The 22,124-nt window shown below is 45.3% G+C and overlaps 1 protein-coding gene across 1 annotated transcript in view; it reads left to right on the top strand.

Moving 5' to 3' along the window:
• LOC146175218 (carbohydrate sulfotransferase 8-like) overlaps positions 1 to 22,124 on the top strand; it is a 35,380-nt gene that overhangs the window by 5,306 nt on the left and 7,950 nt on the right. The window contains exon 2 of the mRNA XM_084584660.1: positions 5,304 to 5,962. Within this exon, the coding sequence (XP_084440786.1) occupies positions 5,304 to 5,962 (659 nt within the window). The remainder of the gene's footprint in view (positions 1 to 5,303; positions 5,963 to 22,124) is intronic.

Raw genomic sequence — 22,124 nt, 5'->3', positions numbered from 1 at the left:
AAATATTTACGTAGAGTACGTCCTGAATCATGAATATCCCATTCATGCAGGTACCAAGCGGCTCCATTTGCTCTGCAGTTGTGTTGCGGAGGGAAAAACCAGACAATAGCAGAACAATGTCTCGTAGCCAGCGGCAGTTTAGCAGCAATAACAGAGACAGCAGCACTATTATCTAGAATCGCAAGGGCATATAGGTTTTACACAGTAAGTTCAATTACATTGTTCTGCGGCGAAGCAGGTCTTTCAGCGGTGGACGAAAGCGCATGTCTTGCCTGCAGAAGGGCGGCTAGATGGTATCCGGCGATGATGAGGTAAGACGGAGAGCGACAACATGAAGAGGTTGAGGAGTGCGGAGGCGAGAAGTAGCTGCAAAAGTAGGACAAGTGCTGTGGTGGTGCACGGGGAGATGACGGCGGCTTATCATAGGTGGCCGGGCTCTGCGTGGAGATATATGGGGCCGGCTGACGGCGGCAAAGGCATCCAACATGGCCAGGGAGGCCAAACGCAATGACAATCGGCCGGTTGTAATATGTGTGCCTAATGTGTTCAATCGGCGGCGCATGGCATCATCATCATCAGCCTGACTATACCCACTGCAGGGCGAAGGCCTCTCCCATATTTCTCCAATTAACCCTGTTCTGTGCTAGCTGCATCCACTAGACCCCTGAGAACTTCTTAACTTCATCCGCCCACCTAACTTTCTGCCACCCCGTGCTATGCTTTCCTTCCCTTGGAATTCAGTTTTTTAACCTAAGTGACACTCTGTTATCCTCTCTATTGCACTACACGTCCTGCCCAGGTCCATTTCTTCTTCTTAATTTCCGCTAGAATGCCGGTAACTTGAGTTATTTCTCTGACCCAAACTGTACGCTTCCTATCTCTTAATGTTACCCCTACCATTTTTCGTTCCGTAGCCCTCTGGGTTGTCCTGAACTTAAGTAGAACACTCTCGGTTAGCCTCCACGTTTCCGCCCCATAGTTGAGTACAGGTAAAATGCATCTATTGTATCTTTCCTCTTGACTGATACCGGTAAGCTGCTAGTCATAATCTACGAGTGATTGCCAAAGGCGTTCCATCCTAATCTTATTCTACTTGTTATTCCTTTTTTATGGTCCGGATCTGCTGTAACTACCTGTCCTAAGTAGAAATATTCGCCTACTACTTCCAGTACTTCGCTACCTAAAGTAAACTGCCACTCCTTCCCGAGGCTGTTCAACATTACCTTAGTCTTCCGCATATTGATTTTCAAGCCTACCGTTCCACTTTTTCTGTCTAGGCCATCAATCATTATTTGCAGTTCATCCCCCGAGTTGCTTAGCAAGGCAATATCAGCAAATCGCAGATTACTGAGGTATTCTCTATCTACCCTTATCCCTAACTGCTCCCATTCAAAGTCTCTGAATACTTCCTCTAAGGAAGCTGTGAATAGTACTGGACAGATTGTGTCTCCTTGCCAAACTCCTTTCTATATGGGAATTCTGTTACTTTCTTTCTGCAGAACTATGGTTGCTCTGCACCCACTGTAAGGCCGCGGTGGCCCTTTTTTTAATGTTTCGGCGCGCGCGCCGCAGAAAACGGCAATGGAAGCTTCCCCAAGCTACGAGAAATCGACGCGACCGATTGCGTCATCTCGGCCACCGTGCTGCGCCTCCTCGCCCTCGTCGCCATGCGCGGAGTCAAGCGTGCATCCCCCCGCACGGTCCCGGCCCTCCTCCTCGCTTCTCGCGGGAGGGCCGCCCGTGTTGACCACGTTCGAGAATGTTCGAGGCTTCTCCAGAAGGCCAAGGGGGGAAAGCTGTTTTTCCGTTCCTCCCCCCGCTTCTAGAAGGCTCGGCGCTGGCTATTTAAGAGCGCGCCGCGCAGTTTCCGACGGTTCTGGCTCTTGTGCTAAGGCTAGTCGTTGATGGAGATAGCGTAGCAGGCAGGCCCCGACTGAGAAGTCGTTAAAAAGAGCGATGCGCGCGTTTTGCTGTTAGTGTTTAGCTCAGTCTCTTTTCTAAAGTGTGTCGCCTCTCTGTCTCGTGTGAATAAGTTTTCTGTACCCTGTGCTTCGTGTTCTTGTTATATAAAGTTAATGTTCGTTTTGTTACTACAAGTCCGTTGGCCTTCGTCTCAGTGTGCTTGCGTGTGAACTGCACGTCGCCTGCCGAATCGAGGAGCACCTAGCTTGGTGAGGTGCAGAAGATTTAAAGACGAAGAAGAACCTGTGATTTTTACTCCCACTATATATATCTACCAGCACTTTCACGTACGGCTCGTCTAGCCCCTGATTTCGCAGTGTCTGCATCACCGCCGAAGTTTCAACTGAGTCAAATTCTTTTTTGTAATCAATGAATGCTATATATAAGGGCTGGTTATATTCCGAGCATTTTTCAATCACCTGGTTGATGATATAGAATTATTTGATATTTGAGTACCGTTTCCAAAAACCTGCTTGATCCTTTGCTTAATCGCAGTCTAAGGTTGTCCTGGTTCTATTAGCGATTACCTTAGTAAATACCTTAGCTCAGCTACTTTAGTCATCTGATGAGAAGAGCGGCGTCGCTGCAGAAAGATTTGATGTTGGGAAAGGTTGAGGGTTACCGGAGAAGGGGTAGGCAGCGAACGCGATGGTTAGATGGCACCCTCGAGGCGCTGCAGATGAAGTTATGGGATGTTAGGAAGATAGTGAGAGACCGCAAAGCGTGGCGTGACATGGTCCATAGGGACACGAAGACTCGGACACGACTGAACTAAATTGAACTAGTAAATACCTTATACGTAACAGACAGTAAGCTTATTGGTCTGTAATGTTAAGGTCCTCAGAGTCCTCTTTCTTATGAATGGGGATAATTTTTGCATTCTTCCATGGTTCCGGTGCCGTCGATGACACCAGGCACTGCGTATATAGGGTGACCAGTTTTTCTCGCACGATATCTCCCCCGTCCTTGAACAAATCTGTAGTGATCTGATCTTCTCCAGCTGATTTCCCCCTTTTCATAGTTTCTAATGCTTTCTTGACCTCACCCTTCATCACTGGTGGAACCTCTGACTGTCTGTCCGAGCCAATCTCATTACGATCCTGATGACCTGGCTACTGTAGAGATCCGTTTAGAACTCCTCGGCTACTTTGACTATCTTCTCCATTTTCGTGATGACGTTGACCGCCTTGTCCCTCATCGCATACATCTGGTTTTTGCATATGCCCATTTTTTTCTTTACCGCTTTAAGGCTTCCCCCGTTCTTTACGGCATGCTCAATTCTATCCATATATCCTTATATCGGCCAACTTGCCAACTTTGATATGTCGGCCAATTTTATATGGTCTGTTGGATTCGAAGCTTTCATACTCTAGCGTTTCTTAATCTAATCTTTCGTCTCCTTAGACAACTTACCGGTATCCTCTCTAACTATCCTACCGCCTACTTCTACAGCGCACTCCGTAATGACATCTCTGAAATTAATGTTCATTCCTTCTAGGGTAATATCCTCGTCCTCAGTTAGAGCTGAATATCTATTCTGTAGCGAGATCCTGAACTCTTCTGCCCTCCCCCTCACCGCTAATTCGTTGATGGGTTTCTTTCTTACTAATCTGTTGCGTTCCTTCTTCAGATGTAGGCTAATTCGGGACCTCACCATCCTGTGGGTACTGCATCGCACTTTCCCGATTACCTCTACATCTTGCGTAATGGCGGGGGTTGAACACAGTATGAAGTCAATTTAATTTTTAGTCTCCCGGTTGGGGCTTTTCCTTGTCCATTTCCGGTTCTTCCGTTTGCTGGAGAAGGTATTCATGACTCTTAAATTATTGCGCTCTGCAAAAGCAACTAGTAACTCCCCCTGCTATTCCTAGAGCCAATGCCATAGTGCACCTACTGCCGGGTCTCCAGCCTGCGTTTTCTCTACCTTGGCATTGAAATCACCCATTAGTAAAGTATACTGCGTCTTTGCTTTTCGCATTGCTGATTCTACATCTTCGTAGAAGCTTTGAACTGCCTGGTCATCATAACTACATGTAGGTGCATAGGCCTCTACAACCTTAAGTTTATACCGCTTATTAAGCCTAATTATGATGCCTGCCACCCTCTCGTTATTACTATAGAATTCATCTATATTACCCGCTATGTGCTTATTGACAAGGAAACCTACTCCTAGTTGTCGCCTCTCTGGTAAGCCTCGATAACACAGTACATGCCCATCCTTCAGCACCGTATATGCCTGATTCGGCCTCCTAACTCACTAAGCCCTATGACATCCCATTTCATGCCCTCTAGTTCCTCTAACAGCACTGCTAAACTAGCTTCACTAGCTAGGGTTCTAGCGTTAAACGTTGGCAGGGTCAATTTCCAATGGCGGCTTGTCCAGCGGAGCCAGGAATTCTTAGCACCCCCTACTACGTCACCGATCTGACCGCCGCTGTTGTCACTTGTTCCGCAGCCGCTGGTGACTGAGGGCCGGGGTTTTATGGAACTGATCATGAGAGGTTGCGGCCAATTACAGCACCAGGATGGCCAACTCCTGTTCTGGTGAGGTAGTGCGTCGTCGGAGGTGTTCACCGCATCAGATCGCACCAAAAAAACCTGTTTATGCAATGCCATCGTCACGCGGATTTTTTTCTAATACGATGGAGAATTGCGCGGCACCTGGATTTGAACCCCGGTCCTCTTGCATGAGAGGCGGATGTTTTACCGCTACTCCATCGGCGCATGGCACTAAGTTACAAACGCCCGCTAGGGCATACCGTCCAATGAAAAAGGTCGACAACTTCATCATAGATAGTGCAGCCGAAAATATGGGTCCAGGCGTCAGGACACCGTCGGCATGGATGAGCAGAAATGTGAGCGGAGCAACGTAAATAGTTGGTTGAAGAGAATGCAAGTGCTTAGGCGACGTGTTCCTGAATAACCTGACGTATGGTCGGAACCAGGTGCTTTGATGATAAATCAAACATTGCTAGTACCCAACTCTTACAAGACTACATGTAGGCGGCGGCAAGTCTGGCTGGCAGCCGATATCAACTGGGGTTCAATTCTCACCTAGAGGACGAAACTATTATATAAATTAAGTGCTTTTGAAGATAACTAATTTTAGAACGGTGGCAGCCTTTATTTAATATCGAATACCTTACCTTATACACTTCGATTTTATCAGAGACGTCACTTTTAAGGCGAGAGGTGCGGGTTGTTTGAAATTTTATTGCAGGCCTCCTGGCTATGACTTCGTCCACTTGAGGAGTTTATCGCTTTCTGAACATCGGGTGCCATTACCGATGAGTTGTTAATGCTTTTGAATAACTAAATAAAACAATGTTTTCCTGACGCAGAGTTCGTCGTGCAACTGCAGCCCACCAAGTGACAGCCCAGTCCACAGAGTTGAGGCCCACTCTGAGAAGAAAGCTGATGATCTGGCGTCCAGGCTTAGCAGAATGGAATTAGCCTGCAAAAAATACGGTGAAATTCTTCATTTCAGCCATGCCGAGGCTACCGAAGGAGCCTCTCAGGAACCAAAATGCCTGCCAAATAAGTGTTCTCTATACGTGGTGCCGTCACATCGCTTGGCGTTTTGTTCAGTGCCTAAGGCGGCCACGTCCAGTCTCAAGACACTCATCTTAAGAGCCGACAAGGTCTTGAGTGCGAATGACAGCGCGGATGCGGACCACATTTTCTTGGCGTTCAGAAGGAGGCATTGGCCTGTCTATCCAAGGGCCTACTGGAGGCACAAGCTTGGGCCAAACTACACTAAGGTGATCATAGTGCGGCATCCATTCGAACGACTAGTCTCGGCTTATGTGGATAAAGTCAGGACTACGCACCCTTTCGTGTCTGGAGCCAAGCGCATGTACAAGAGAGGATTCGTGGGAAGAGGGCCTAACGGAACGTTCACGTTTGCGGAGTTTGTGCAGAATATATTAAACGAGAAGGTGGAGTCCTGGGACCCTCACTGGGCACCCTACTCTCCTAGGTGCCGGCCCTGCATCATGAGGTAACTCTCCGCTTTAACGGAGACATATATAATGTAGCTAAAATCTCATTGAAAACTTAAACAAAAAAGCGCAAAATGGAGAATTCGCTAAAAGCCATATCTTTTTAATTATACTTCGAAGCTGCTTAGACAATACCTTTTTTTCTTGCAGGCTGAAAACCCATTTCAGAGAGATTGAAGTAAAATCGAGTCAGTGAAATTCCTTCTTAAGAAGTCAATCAAACAGGGCAAGTCTTGACCTTCCAAAACGTTGTATCTGATTCGGGCATAACATGCAGCGCCCAGGTCCGCTAGGAGCCTGCAGTATTTATATCATTTTATTTCAGTGGTCAAAATGGGGAGAGAAAAAGTTAAATACGCGCGGTTACTTTCTACAACTCGTAATACTGCTGCTATAGCACCCCCGGAAATGCTTCGTGAACTTGTGAGGAGCAATCAAAGCTTTGGATGTTTTGATTGGCTCTGAGGAGGAAAACTAACGCACAGAGAGCTTTCTGTTAGAGCGACAGAGAAGCTGCTTTGGCTTTGTGCACGCCGAGCTTACGCGGGTTTTCTGGGGAGACTACCGCTAAGTAGCCGCGATGATGTTGACACAGCCCAACTGCGCAAGAAGGCGAGGAATAATTGTAAAGTGGAGCTTTCTCTGCCTCCGTACATCAGCAGCTGCAACGATTATGACGAATCCACAAGTGTCGACGACATTAGATGCTTTGCGAGAAGGCCGCGGGCGCAGCCGAGGTAAACGCGCTGCACATTGAGGATATTTTGGAGCAGCTGGTCCAAAGCATCATTTTACAAGCTGCTTAATTGGAAGTTAAGGTTCTTGTCCTTGGCGCTTCGCGGTTTACAACGTTGCATTGAAACACTAGAACAGCCATGAAGCAAAGCTAGAGGAAATATTATCTTTTTTTTTTAAATTGGGATGGGCGTCAAGAGGTGCTTGTCTGTTTTATAATGTGTTCTCTCATGATGTCCTCGCTTTTGGAGGCAGTTTCTAAGAAAACGTGCATAAGTGGTGCTTATGAAGATTTTAACTTGAAGAAAATACCTTTTATTTTGAGGTTGGATTTTTATTCTGTGTATCTTACAGGCACCGAAGGTGGAACAGGAAAATACATTCAATGTAGACGAACAAATATGAAGCGTACAGCAAAATATAAGCACAAAGAAAACATTGCCTAGCACCCATACATTTTCCTATCAAATGCGCCGATCCTTCATAATGTGCAAGGCTTGCAACTGTGCTACTCTCTCTTAGTGACGTATTCGTTGGGGAGAGACACGGCTGGCTTGTATCACTAAGAAAGTTGATCTTCGATACTCTCTGCATAAACATTCGAGTATGCCAATCATACATTGTGGGTGTACCTCCGGGATTTTCATCGCGAATGAACGTCAAATGCTGGGGCGCCAAATAGCTAGAGCGTCTGCGTGACCTAGGCAATCATTTGAGGACAGGAGCTTCTGAATTAAGGATTGTACGCATTTCTGAAGAGCGCATCGACAGCTCGCCCGGCAGTACCGGCCAACAGAAGGTAGAGAAAAACGAGCTTATATATACCATGTAGAAAAGTTCTTTGTCCGAGCAACGATATTGTCCATAAGCCATAAAATTGTTCTAAACAAATCTCAGGGGTAAATTTGAACAATTTAAAGCAGCAACATTCTCCTTGTACTATTGTTTGTCATTTGTTGTAAACTTCATGTTTTATAAAGTTAAAAATATTATAACTTCTGTATATGTGAAATCTATGTGGAAGCTGTCATAATGATCATAGAGGGAAGAATCAGTGCACAGTGCGCACTATGGCATTCTTCTCGGACGTTCCGCACATATCTTTTCGACTGTTTGTTACGTAACGTAAAAGGCAGACTCAAACAATCATAGAAAGGAGATATTTTACTATCAACGTATGTGACTAGCAAAACTTTGGAACGCCATTTATTGTTTGCCCAATTTATTGAAATGTGGGAAAAATACTACATTCAGATATATATTACGTAGTGTAAAGACACAGCCCAAGATTGAATCCAGGAACAAATTTGCTTCCTTTGCTTGCCTAACGAGGTTCTACGAATGGCGAGGCCGGGTGCGCTCTTTGGTTCATCGCTTACATAGTATATTCGTTTAGTGGTGAATGAATAATTGGAATTGGTGAATTGGAGAAATTGGAATAATTGGAACTGCAAATAATGATAGATGACCTAGACAGGAAAAGTAGAAAGGTAGGCTTGAAAATCAATATGCAGAAGACTAAGGTAATGTTCAACAGCCTCGGGAAGGAACAGCAGTTTACATTAGGTAGCGAAATACTGGAAGTAGTAGGCGAATATGTCTACTTAGGACAGGTAGTAACCGCAGACCCGGACCACGAAAAGGAAATAACAAGAAGAATACGATTGGGATGGAGCGCATTTGGCAAGCACTCGCAGATTATGACTAGCAGCTTACCGGTATCGCTCAAGAGGAAAGTATACAACAGTTGCATCTTGCCTGTACTCACCTATGGGGCTGAAACGTGGAGGCTAACCAAGAGAGTTCTACTTAAGTTGAGGACAACCCGGAGGGCTATGGAACAAAAAATGGTAGGGGTAACATTAAGAGATAGAAAGCGTGCAGAGTGGGTCAGAGTTACCGACATTCTAGTAGAAATTAAGAAGAAGAAATGGACATGGGCAGGACATGTAGTGCGAAGAGAGGATAACCGATGGTCGCTGAGGGTAACAAACTGGATTCCAAGGGAGGGAAAGCGTAGCAGGGGGCGGCAGAAAGTTAGGTGGGCGGATGAGATTTAGAAGTTCGCAGGGGTCAAGTGGATGCAGCTAGCACAGAACCGGGTTAAGTGGAGAAATATGGGAGAGGCCTTCGCCCTGCAGTGGGTATAATCAGGCTGATGATGATGATGATGAATAATTGGAAGTCTGCCCTCGTGGTGTCGTGTGCTTAATATCTCCTCTTCTGGATCTTTTCGCAAAATCATATTATTCGGTAGACAACACTGCATAGTGCCCGCTCAAGGTGGCGGCACGTAGCCTTCACGACCGGATCGAGGTTACAATGCTACTATACATGGCTCGGTAATAAAAAGGTGGTAAAACAGAGAAATAACGCAGCATTAATATCGCCGCTCCTCTTTGTTATTACCTAATACAGCTGCTAAAATAACTGTTAGAATTATGCAGTTATTTTGTACAGTAGAAATATGCGGGTTAGAGACTGAGAATAAATTTCGATCCTAACAAGTCACTTAGTTTCGTTGTTTGCCTTATTTGGTGACATAGTCGTGCATGGGACTTTGTTATTGTTGTTAGCATTATATTCCTTCCTAAACCTTTCACCAGTGCACGAATTCTTCAGTGTGCTGACATTGGGCTATACTAACGAGTTTCTCTTGTTCAGTTAATACGACGAGAGAATAATGGCCAACTCCAAGAAGTTGATTTTTATTGCTGAACGCTTAGACATCACAGTGGGCGGTTTCATTTTTTACAGTACGCAAGCAATAATTTTAAATAAGCAAAAAACTTCAATTAAAATTCAAACTGCCCAGTGGGGCCCGGAGAGCACTGCGTTGCGTGCAATCACATGATGACGACACAGGCACGCAACCGAGCCGCACGAACCCGCAGCTGTTGTGCTAAGGTGTGCGAACGTCAATCACTGTCGCGTATGTGACATGCGTGATGTCGATGAGTCGTCCTCGATGCTATCGGGAAGTGACAGCACTCGCGATTCAAAAGCAATTAAAAAAAGCAAAATTTGATAAGCATGGTTAGTGAGGACAAAATGAGCAAGAGATCTTGTATGCTGATAAATTACTGCCGGATCAAGCATTAATTCCCTTGAATTTTGCAATCATTTATCGACTGACAAACCATATATGTGGGTGACCGATCGTTATTATACGTTATCGTTTCTCTCTCTTGATACTAATCTCAAATTCGCCTCGCTGCGGGTGAGATTATTGTCCATACAGAAATATCCCTGCCACATGAAAAATTTGATGTAATACCCACCAATGGTATTTGTTCTATCTGGTGTCTATTTTCTATGCATTGTTACAGGACTTATACTGGAGCCTTTTGCAAATAACGGCAATTGCGATGGATAACAACTTGAGCGTACACACAATTTTGTAGATCTTCGATGTTGCAAAAATGAAATTGCGCTCTGAGCGAAAACTGCTTTAAAATTCGTTTTGACATCTTACGTGCCATGCGCATCCAACCTGCTCATCAAGACTTGATTACAAAGTCCAGTGTCGGTGTCGGCGTTTGTTTACGGAAGAGCACTTAAGGTGGGCCGAGCCCGGGTGCAAACAGTTTGAAGCGCATGGGTTGGCCGTGCTGTTTCAACTACGTATTCATCTCACACTAAAGCAGCTTCATGGATCACTGCCTTGTCGTGGCGCAGGGGCTTGCGAAACTCGATGACGTCGTGAGCTCTGCTGTGTAGGGCCACCCAAGATATACAGGTCACGGCAGAGAGTTCTGACAAAATGTGATTCACTGGAGAAGGTAATGGCAACCCACTCCGGTATTTCCTGCAAAGAAAACCCTATGGCCAGTCAAAATACCATTATCGATATGGCGCCGGAAGATGAGCCCCCCAGGCTGGAAGGCGTCCCACATGTTACTGGGGATGAACAAAGGGCGATTCCTAGTAGCTCCAGGACGAATGAAGCGGCTGGGCTAAAGCCAAAAGGACGCTCAGTTGTGGATGTGTCGGGAAGCGACCGGAAAGTCCGATGTTGCAAGGAGATATATCACATAGCAACATGGAATGTAAGATCTATGACGCAAGGTAAACTGGATATCGTCAAGCGAGAAATGGACAGATTGAACATTGATATCTTGGGTATCAGCGAGCTCAAGTGGACCGGAATGGGAGAATTTAACTCCGGCAACCATTATGTCTTTTATTGTGGGCACGAATCCAAGAGAAGGAATGGGGTCGCTCTCATAGTAAACAGAAGAATGGGCAAAGCAGTGCTAGGATACAACCCCAAAAACGGCCGAATGATTTCACTTCGGATCCAAGGTCAGCCTTTCAACATAACAGTTATCCAAGTCTATGCACCGACCACTGCTGCTGAAGAAGCTGACGTTGAGAGATTTTATGCGGACCTACAATGCCTTTTAGACCGCACCCCATCATCAGACGTCGTTTTTCTCATAGGAGACTGGAATGCTAAGGTCGGGAGTGAAGAAATATCCGGAATTACAGGCAAGTTCGGTCTTGGTGAGCCAAATGAAGCTGGGCAGAGGCTAGTAGAGTTCTGTCAAGAAAACAACCTGACCATAGCGAATACTCATTTTCAACAGCACAAGAGGCGCCTTTACACAGGGATTTCACCGGACGGTCTGTACAGGAATCAGATCGATTATATTATTTGCCGGCAAAGATGGAGAAGCGCTATACAAGCAGTAAAAACAAGGCCAGGGGCCGATTGTGGCACCGATCATCAGCTTCTTGTTGCCAAAATTAAGCTTCGATTGAGGAAAACGCAGAAAACTAGAAGGTCTTTCAGGTATGATCTGGATCAGATTCCATTAGAATATGCTGTGGAAGTGAGGAATCGATTTCAAGAATTAGATCTAGAAGACAAAGAGCCCGAAGAGATGATGTTCGTGATATAATACAAGAAGTTGCTACTAAGGTAGTTTTAAAGCAAAAGAAATGCAAAAAAGAAAACTGGTTATCTGAAGAGGCTTTGCAAATAGCTGAGGAAAGGAGGATGGCAAAAGGTATGGGGGAAAGAGAAAGATACAAGGTTCTCAATGCGGATTTTCAGAAAATAGCAAGGAGAGATAAGAATGCCTTCCTGAACATACAGTGTCAAGCATTTGAGGACAACAGCCAATTAAGGAACACAAGAGCTCTGTATAAAACAATCAAGGATAGCAAAGGAAACTTCTGTGCTAAGCTGGGCGTGATAAAGGACAAATGAGGCAAGGACCTCACTGAAGCCTCAGAGATAAAGAAGATGTGGCAGGAATACACAGAAGAACTGTACAAGAAGGACCCGGATGTGCAAACCCAACATAGGACGGTTGTGATTACTGATCTCGAGCCGGGCATCCTGAAGAGTGAAGTTGAATGGGCCTTAGCCAGCCTTGCTAAGAACAAAGCTAGCGGAATTGATGGTATTCCAGCTGAGTTGCTTCAAAACCTCAACCACGACGCTGTTAAGACACTGCATACATTATGTCAAAAAATTTGGACAACCCTGCAGTGGCCACAGGATTGGAGGAGGTCAGTTTACATCCCCATTCCAAAGAAAGGCAGTGCCAAAGATTGTTCCAACTACCGCACGATCGCGCTTACTTCGCATGCTAGCAAGGTGATGTTAAAAATCCTGCAAGGTAGGCTGCAGCAGTATGTGGATCGGGAGATTCCGGACGTGCAAGCTGGGTTTCGCAAGGGCAGAGGAACTAGAGACCAAATTGCCAACCTTCGCTGGATCATGAAAAAAGCAAGAGAGTTCCAGAAACCCATTTACTTCTGCTTTATTGATTATGCGAAAGCATTTGACTGCGTAGATCACAGCAGATTGTGGCAAGCTCTCCAAGAGATGGGAGTTCCAATTCACCTCATCTGTCTCCTCAGGAACCTTTATGAAGGGCAAGAGGCCACAGTCAGAACTGGGCATGGTCTTACTGATTGGTTTCCGATTGAGAAAGGGGTGAGGCAAGGCTGCATACTGTAGCCCTGCCTATTTAACCTGTATGCAGAGTGCATCATGAGGAAGGCCGGTCTGGACGAGTCTTCAACTGGAGTGAAGATTGCTGGAAAACGTATCAACAACCTTAGATATGCGGATGATACCACTTTAATGGCAGAAAGTGAAGTGGAACTCAAGAGACTTCTGATGCGCGTACAAGAAGAGAGTGAGAAGTTTGGGCTTAAACTGAACATTCAAAAGACGAAGATCATGGCGTCTTGCCCTATCAAGTCCTGGAGCATCAATGGACAAGAAGTGGAAGCTGTGACAGATGTTCTGTTCTTGGGCGCCAAGATTACCTCGGAAGGAGACTGCAGCCATGAAATTAGGAGACGCCTGCTTCTGGGAAAGAGAGCAATGGTTAGCCTTGACCGCCTAGTAAAGAGCAGAGACATTAGTCTGCCAACCAATATCCGTATAACCCGTGCTATGGTCTTTCCAGTTGTGATGTATGGATGCGAGAGTTGGACTGTGAAAAAGGCTGACCGCCGAAGAATTGACGCGTTTGAATTGTGGTGCTGGCGAAGACTCTTAAGTGTTCCTTGGACTGTCAGAAGATCAAATCAGTCGATATTGTCGACGATAAACCCTGACTGCTCATTGGAGGGTCAAATTCTAAAGTTAAAGCTCAGCTACTTTGGTCATCTGATGAGAAGAGAGGAGTCGCTGGAGAAAGATTTGATGTTGGGAAAGGTTGAGGGTCGCCGGAGAAGGGGTAGGCAGCGAACGCGATGGTTAGATGGCATTCTCGAGGCATTGCAGATGAAGCTATGTGATGTTAAGAAGATAGTGAGAGACCGGAAAGCGTGGCGTGACATGGTCCATAGGGTCACGAAGAGTCGGACACGACTGAACGCCTGAACTGAACTGAAAGCAATTTTCAAGTTGCAAGAGCAACAAGTCAAATAGGCATATCCCAGTGTGCCGTCTGACAGGTACAATTTTCAAGAGTACTTGCCTGACAGCGCAACGTACAGCCCTGTTACGTCCTGGAAGGATTTTTTGCTCAATGTAATATATTTTAAGCGGTACATCTAAAAATGATTGATACCAGCCTCATCAATAAAACAGACGACAAATTCGAACCGACTGCCGTACTGAATGCAGGCGCTTACCGCAACGATGCTGCCCGCAAGAGTGGCGTACAACTGCGCTCGGTCCGTGCGCGTCGCCCTGCAGTCTTCGCTAGGCCTAAACTGTTTTGCACCGAAGCGGCAGCGGACGGCGCTTCGGAATTTATGCGCGCTATATTTTCGGAATTGATAAGCGCTATATTAATGTTATGCTAATTGAACAACCTTACTGTAAACTCAAATGAATAAGAGTAAAAGAAGGGTGTAATTTCGGCGACGCCTTGGCAGCTGAGCTATAGAGTACGAGATCGGATGAGCGGAGCCACATACCGGCCGCTGGAGGCAGCGAGCAGAAATTCGCCTACATCGCAATTATCCCCGGAATCTCGTTGAAGATGAGCGATACTCACTAAGCGCTATTTTATAGCATTCGCTCCTTCAATTACTTATTACTTAAGAGATTCTTTTTTTTTCTGGCAGTGGCTTGCAAACAATCCGCCGTGTCGGCCCCGGCGGACTGCGGCAGACGGTTTAGTTTATGTCGTGTGCGACACAGTATCGGATTTCAAACAACGCCTGATTCTCCGCTAGGGGGCCGTGGCGAGCGGACGCGTGTCACGTCGGCTCTGCCTTCCTGCAGTGATTTCTAGCGGCAAATGTTATCGGTTCGACCAGAGCTCAATAAACTCGTGAATCGGAAGTTGGGAGGACTCTGCGGACAGCATAGTTTTGCCCGTAAGTGAATATTTCGCCATTTTAGAGCCACGTCTGCCAGCCTTGGTGCTGACGCGTTAACTCGAACACCGGCCGCAAGGCCTAACGAGGGCTAAGGCTTACCGAAGCCCCCGATGCCGCCGCGTCAGCCGTGCGGCAGCCAATGGGAGCTACCAGTATCACTGTTCAAGGTCGCAGCCCCGAAGAGGGCGAGCTCAACGCCACGGGTTGGATCACGGTACTCAACAAATGCAACTTCGAGGAGAAATGGACGCGGAAAGCCAAGCTCGCCTCAGAAGAGGTGAAAGTTATAGGCACCCCATGCATGCATCACTATCAGAGAAGCGTGACGGCAGACATCAAGCGGAGAAGTTGATTGCCTCGAACCAAGTGAAGCTGGCGAAAGCCAGTGGTGCCCTGGACTGGGGCCGCCAACCGCTCGTCAGCCTCGGTTCAAGAGGCGAAGAAAGAGATCCCCGAGCAGTAAATAAAGTTCACTGACTCACTCACGATAATGCCTGGAGAATCCTTTTTCGCCCCAAGGGAGGCAGAGTAGTAAACAGTACGATGGACCGACCCTGATCGAAGCCATACATGTAAAAGCGAAAATTTAATGGAACAAGTCCTGCCAGCTCGTCAAGAACAAGAAGCAAAGCATTTTCGTCTTCTTCACCCACAGCAGAGAGGCAAGAGACAAGCTCGTATATGCCTCACACAACTGGACATTGAAGGGAAAGTGTAAGACATGACCTTTGACCTGGCAGTACCCGACGATTTTTCGAGTTAACGGAATTGGACTCAATACCTCACTGCAAAAGATAAAGCAGGGGATAGCAGAACATGAGGAAAACCACAAGGTGCTGGAAATTAGACGACTAGGGCAGAGCAAGACCATCATGCTTACATTCACCGCCAAGGAGGTACCGAGCAAAATCAAATGCCTAGGTGCCATCCTGAACTGTTACTTGTACAAGAAAAAGTATGACGCATGCTATAAGTGCGGAGAAGTGGGACACCACTCCGACGCATACGAGAGCAAGGAGGAGTGCAGGGGATGCGGCATCCTCAGCCCAACCGAGGGATTGCAACCCCACCTGCAAATTCTGCGGTAAGGCGCAACCCACCGGCGACAAATCTGCAAGGAGGTCTTCAGAACTCCATACATCGTTAAGAAACGAAAATGGGAGAAGCTCCAGCAACAGGAGGAGGGGGAAGAGGAGGAGAAGGAACTACCAGAACATCGCAGCAGGTGGGACGAGAGCAAGACGCAGGCCACGAGAAGGGAGCGACTCCGGTACACATCCTTCCCGAAGCTACCGCAGCAGGCCACCACCAGATAATAGAGAGGACAAGCTCATGGACCACGTCATACATAATAGGCTCAGCGGATACTTAGAAAGTAAGAAACTCTACCCAGACAGCATTCTTGGATTCAGACAACTATTTACAAGCGACGTCATGCTACAAATGAAAGAACAAGTACTGGAAAGGAAGACTAACAACTCGAGAGTCATAGTGGGGCTGGACGTCAGCAACACTGAACGATTCTGTCACGCCTGAATCGTCTAAATGTAGAAAGCAAGCTATACAACTACATCAAAAGCTTACTCACGGCCGAACCGTGAATATAGAAATAGGGGGCAAAACAAGATATAACATTAGGCTAAGCAACAGAGCGACACCGCAGGTATCGGTGCTGTCCCCTACCCTGTTTAACATTGCAATGATCAGACTACCAGAACGACTCAGAAAAATAGAGGGTTTCTGCCCCACTCTCTACGCTGACGACCTCACCCTTTGGGTCGACAGAGGGGGGAGCGATGGCCAGATAGAAGACACCCTACAAAGGGCAATCTGGGAAACGGAAATCTATCTGAGACGCATAGGGCTAAAATGCTCGCCGGAAAAATCGGAGATGCTAATCATGAGCAAGCAGCAGGTCAATATCCAGCTCATGGTCAACAACATCTCAGTACCAAGGGCGGACAAGATCAGCATATTGGATATGTGGATACAACAAAAGGAAAGAAACAGAAACAATAAACAGACTAGAAGCCAAGACCAATCAAACCTGCAGAATTCTCAAAAGGATAGCAAACAAAAACGAGGGATGAAAGAGGTGAACCTATTTAGGTTTGCCCACGCTTTCATAATAACCCGAATCCCCTACACTATACCTTACTTAAAGACAACTAAAACAGAGAAAGAAAAGGTAGACATCCTCATCAGGAAAGGTGTCAAAACAGCTTTAGGCTTACCAGCGTTCACATCAACCGGATGATCCTCAACCTAGGAGTGTCCAACACCCTGGAGGAAATGTGCAAGGTGAAACTTTCAGCACAATATATCAGACTTACTGGCAGCAAAAAGGGGTAGATACATCCTTAGGAAGTTGAGCTACCAAAATCCAGAATCGCGAGAGGGGATATCCGCCGTCCCCAAAGAAATTGCCATCAAGTGGAGAGTACCCCCCGTCCCAAGAAACATGCACCCCATACACAATAAGGAATGCAAGAGAAGCCGAGTGCAAAGACTCCAAAACTCCCTCCTCCAAAATCAAGGGGTAGTGTACACTGATGCGGCAGAATACACAGAAGGGCACTACGCTGCAGTAGTAGTCAACGACAAAGGCGAGCTAGTCTCGAGCTGTAGCGTAAGAGACTCTTCACTAGAAGCGGCAGAGATGGCGGCGATTGCCCTAGCAATAACAAATCCATCCTGCAGGATAATCATCAGAGATCCTAAACCGGCAATCAAAGCTTCTGACAACGGTAAGGTATCCAACGAGGCCGGCAAAATTCTGGATGCAGGCAAGGAGGACGTACCTAACGACCTAATTAAAATAATATGGGCATCCGCCCATAGAGGACTCAAGGGAATGAGATCACCAACGAGGTCGCCCGAGAACTCACCCACCGGGCCTCCGCGCGGGAAAAATACTCCCTGTCCAAAAAGCGAGACTTAACCACATACAGAGAAATTCTAGAACACTGCAGAATGGACAGGAGAACCCTCCCTCACCCCCATAGATCTCTCACAAAGAAACAAGTAGTAATCTGGCGAAAACTGCAGACGGGCACCTTCACACACCCTTACATCCTACACGAATGGCATCCTGAGGTGCACTCTTCCAAATGCAAAAACTGTGAAGACATGGCTACCCTACACCACATGCTTTGGGCTTGCCCAACGCTAAAATCGGGATACATGGAAATAAATAGTGATGGGTATCCCCCCTTCGCAGCCAGGAAGAACAAATCCCGAAGCAAGTCATCCGTCAAGCTCAGGTCGCCGCCTGAAGCCAATTGATTCCGGCCGACGCCTAGAGGGGAGATAGACGGTGAAAGGGGGAGCTGCGTCTCACCCGATCATCCATGCTCTCTGACGGCTGCAAATAAAGTGCTTTCTCTCTCTCTCTCAAACATCGTGTAGTATTCGCGAGGCCAAACTTCTTCATCAGAAGCATGTTGTGTTGGTAATAATCCCACGCGAAATGTTCTGAGCGCACATTTGTTCTCACACTCGGCGAGGGCGCCGGATCACAAGATTACATTTGTCGCAAAGCTTTGTTTCCTCGGAAATCGGTGGTAAATCGTTGTTAGGTTTTCGCAGATTAACTCGTGCAGTCAATAACACAGCACTGGCTCCCGCACATCACTGCAAGGAATGCATTAAAGTGGGAACTGAAACTTCAAGACGGTGACTCCGCGATCTATGCTAGAGAATAAGAGAGGGAGGGAAGGCGAGTTCTAATCTGGCGCTACATGTGCAATGCCGAGAGTGTAGGTCGGAGCATGACCCGTCCCTTTGAGCGCCTGATTTCAATAATACGGGTGTAGTTTGCAGCAATGGTAATCAACTCTACAGAGAGTTGGTTGAAGCATTTTACATTGCTAAAGCCGAGGACAAGTGTGTGGTTTAGGCGTCGGTTAGCCTTCATTGTAAGGAATTTGATCGATTAGAAAAGTCGTTAGTTAGGCCTTGACTTTAAATTGGCTTTGAATTTTCTTCTTCATCTTCTTTCCAATTTCCTGCCATTCCACCGGTTGGGTTGTGCGCGTGGTTTTCGGAAGGCGTCTTCGTTGCCATTCCACCGGTTGGGTTGTGCGCGTGGTTTTCGGAAGGCGTCTTCGTTGTTTTCTTCTGATCAATAAACATTCAGTTGCCTGTCCAGCCTTGTCCTGTCCTCTTCTTTCCTGTGTCTCGTCCTTTGGCTGGTTAAGTATGAACCCTTACCAACTTGCTCAGTCGTCAACCTTGTTGAGTAAAAGGAACATGGTGTAAAGCGCCAAAAAAACGGTAAAAGCTACAAGTCAACTGAAATCGAAAATGGATGAAAACAAACTGAAAAAAGTTACACTTGAAGACATAAACAGTCAATGAAACATAGTGTAAAAAACCATAAAACAGATAAAACATCGCTAGCAGGTAACAAGTATAAAACCGATAAAAAGTGACGAAAAGAAATTGTGGAAAAGATAAAAACTGATAGAAAGTGACCACGTGTGGGTAAATATTGCGCACAGACCTTCACGAAAAACGAAGAAATCAACAATTAAAATCAATCAATCAATCAATCAATCAATTTTTATTTTCACCGAAACAAAAAACACATGGCGAAAAAAGGAGGTGGGAGAAAAAGCTGCACAATAGCAGCTTGACAAAGCTCCAACCACCCTGACAACAATGACAGCACTGCAACATTTCAGATTTTTGTTCAGTGTACTAGGAACTGTACAAAACGAAAGTAAAAAGAAACATCTAGTTACACTAATGCTAGTTTATAAATAACTGCTCTATGTCCCTTTTGTTAAGTTTCGTAGTGAATATGTCTTGCTTCGCAAAGTCATTGAGTGTGTGGGGGAGTGTGTATTCAACGCGTTGGCGGCCATAACCTGTGCGCGTGACGGGAACTTTCCATGGTAGTTTATGGCGATGAGGGTATATGTATTCTTGCTTATGGAGATTGGCGAGTGAGAGGAATGTGTCCAAATTGCCCTGCATTGCTGCATTGTAACTTTTTATTAGTTTGTACTTGTATATGCTATCGGCTTTCATTATTTTGTACTTGTAGAATAGAGGTTTAGTATGCTCGTTGAATGGAACACTTTCTATTGCCCTAACAGCTTTTTTTTGTAGTAAGATTAGTTTGTTTAAATTATGCGCACTAGTGTTTCCCCACACCAGTGCGCAGTAACTGAGCACGGAATGGAATAAGGAATTATACAAAAGCTGTTTAATTTTGGCAGGAAATAAATGTCGATTTCTATTGAGAATGCCAACTACCTTTCGCGCTTTTGAGCAAAGATGATCGACATGGTCGTTCCAAAGCATGTGTTCAGAGAAAATAACGCCAAGTGTTTTCACAGATGTCTCTCTATTAACTATATATGGACCAATGATGATGGTTTCAGGCATTTCTAGACATGTACTGGGTGCGCGGAACAAAACACATTTTGTTTTCGATTCATTTAATAAGAGGTTGTTTTTCTCAGTCCAATCCTGAAGCCGAAAACAAACTGAGCTTGCGAGAGGTAGAATATCCGTCATATTTTTTCCACTAAAAAATATGTTACAATCATCAGCGTAGATGACAAATTTGGACACATTATCTATTAGCACTATATCATTTATATAAAATAGAAAAAGGACTGGACCAAGAATGCTGCCCTGAGGCACACCGCTTTGTATGGAGCGTATTTGTGACTTATGGTCATTAATTTCAACGAACTGTGAGCGTGAGGATAAGTATGAACGAATTAGTCGAGTGCACTTACCACGGAAACCATATTTTTATATCTTATCTATTAACAGATTGTGATTAACACAATCAAAGGCTTTGCTGAAATCAATATAGATTCCCAAAGTCATTAGTTTCTTTTCTATGTTTTCCAAGATGATCTCTTTTTGGGTGAGCAAAGCGTTTTCTGTGGAACGCTTTTTCCTGAATCCAAACTGACATTCAGTCAACAGACTGTGTTTTTGAGAAAAATTATCCATTCGAATACTAATTGTTTTTTCTAGCCCTTTAGAAAATATTGGTAAAATGGATATTGGACGGTAGTTATTTATATTATTTCTGTCACCTCCCTTATGAATTACGATAACGCGCGCCAGTTGCATGTCCTTTGGGAAAACACCTGCTGAGAGTGCTGAGTTAAATATATGGGCTAACACAGGTGCAATGTGATCAATTACATATTTAATAGGCCTTATCTCTAAACCATCTGCGTCTGTGCTACGACTATTGTTAAGGCTTTGGAACACAGTACTGACTTCGCTAGCGCAGGTTGGCTGAAGAAATATGCTGTTATGATTTATCGGTATTTGCGTTGTTGATCCGCTATGCCCGATGTTTCCACCTATTTTGACAAAGAAATCGTTAAAACAGTCAGCAAGTTCGGTTCCATGTATGTCTTTGTCGTTTATGACGAGGCTATCAATGCGCATGGTGCTCGCTGGGTTTAGTAATTTGTTTAGTTTCTTCCATACTTTGTCGCTCTTCTGTAGACAGTCATCGTCAAAAATACGATGGTAGTAGTACTTCTTTGATTTCTCTTTTTCGGTGTTTAGTTTATTACGAAACGCTTTGTATTCCAGCCACTTTACCGGATCGCGTGTTTGTAAAAACCGCTTGTAAAGTTTGTTCTTCTGGTTTATTTTCTGCATCAACTCCCGTGTAATCCATGGGTTCCTAGCATTTCTAGGCTGACAATAAGGTTTGAGTGGGAAACAACCAGCATATATTGCTTGGAATCTGGCTAAAAATACTTCATATGCTTTGTTCGTGTCTGAAATGTCAAAAATATCTGTCCAGTCAGTCTGTCTAATCATTTCCTTGAAATATTCTAAAGCTTTAGGTGATATGGAGCGATACATGCACACTTGTGTCTGTTTGCACGGGGGCTCTTTGCGCTGTACGAACAAAAATATGGGGAGGTGGTCGCTAATGTCACAGGTTACAGTTCCTGACTTCACAATCATATCAGATGAGTTTGTAATGAATAAGTCCAGCAACGATGACGATGATGAAGTGACTCGTGTTGGTACGGAAATGACATTATAAAAACCATTGCACTCCAGTAGCGATTGAAATTCATTTCCATGCGTAGACGTTTTGGATAGATCTATGTTAAAATCCCCTCCAATTGTTAATGTATATGCAGAGTCATTTGCGTAAGAAAGAAAACGTTCAAAGAACTCGAAGAATGAGCGAATATTACCGGTAGGAGGGCGGTAAACTACTGCAAACAGATTTTTATCCTTTTTCACGCTAAGTATTTCATAGTCTTCTGTGACAAGACTATATTCATTTAGAATTTCACAATGCGATAACAACGTCAGTATCGACACGCCGCCTCCTCTCCTATATTTGCGATTTAAACAGAAATGGTGATATTCAGGCAGCATAAAATAGTCAGAGTTTTGGTTGTACCACGTCTCCGTAAAAAAAAGGACATCGAAGTTGCAATGACAAGATTTTAGCAATGCAGATATGTCATCCTTTTTTGACTCGATTGATCTTGCATTTAAATGGAGCAGTTTAAGACACTTCGATATGTTATTTTGTCTGATAAGTTTGGCGACGTCTTCGGGAGAAGTGAAAGCACTGGCCATTTCTGATATGTACATCGATAATCATCAGGGGAC

The sequence above is a fragment of the Amblyomma maculatum genome, chromosome 11 (assembly GCF_055883805.1).
Source record: "Amblyomma maculatum isolate TAMU_Amacu chromosome 11, ASM5588380v1, whole genome shotgun sequence".
Classification (NCBI taxonomy): Eukaryota; Metazoa; Arthropoda; class Arachnida; order Ixodida; family Ixodidae; genus Amblyomma; species Amblyomma maculatum.
This window is presented reverse-complemented; position numbering and strand designations above follow the sequence as displayed.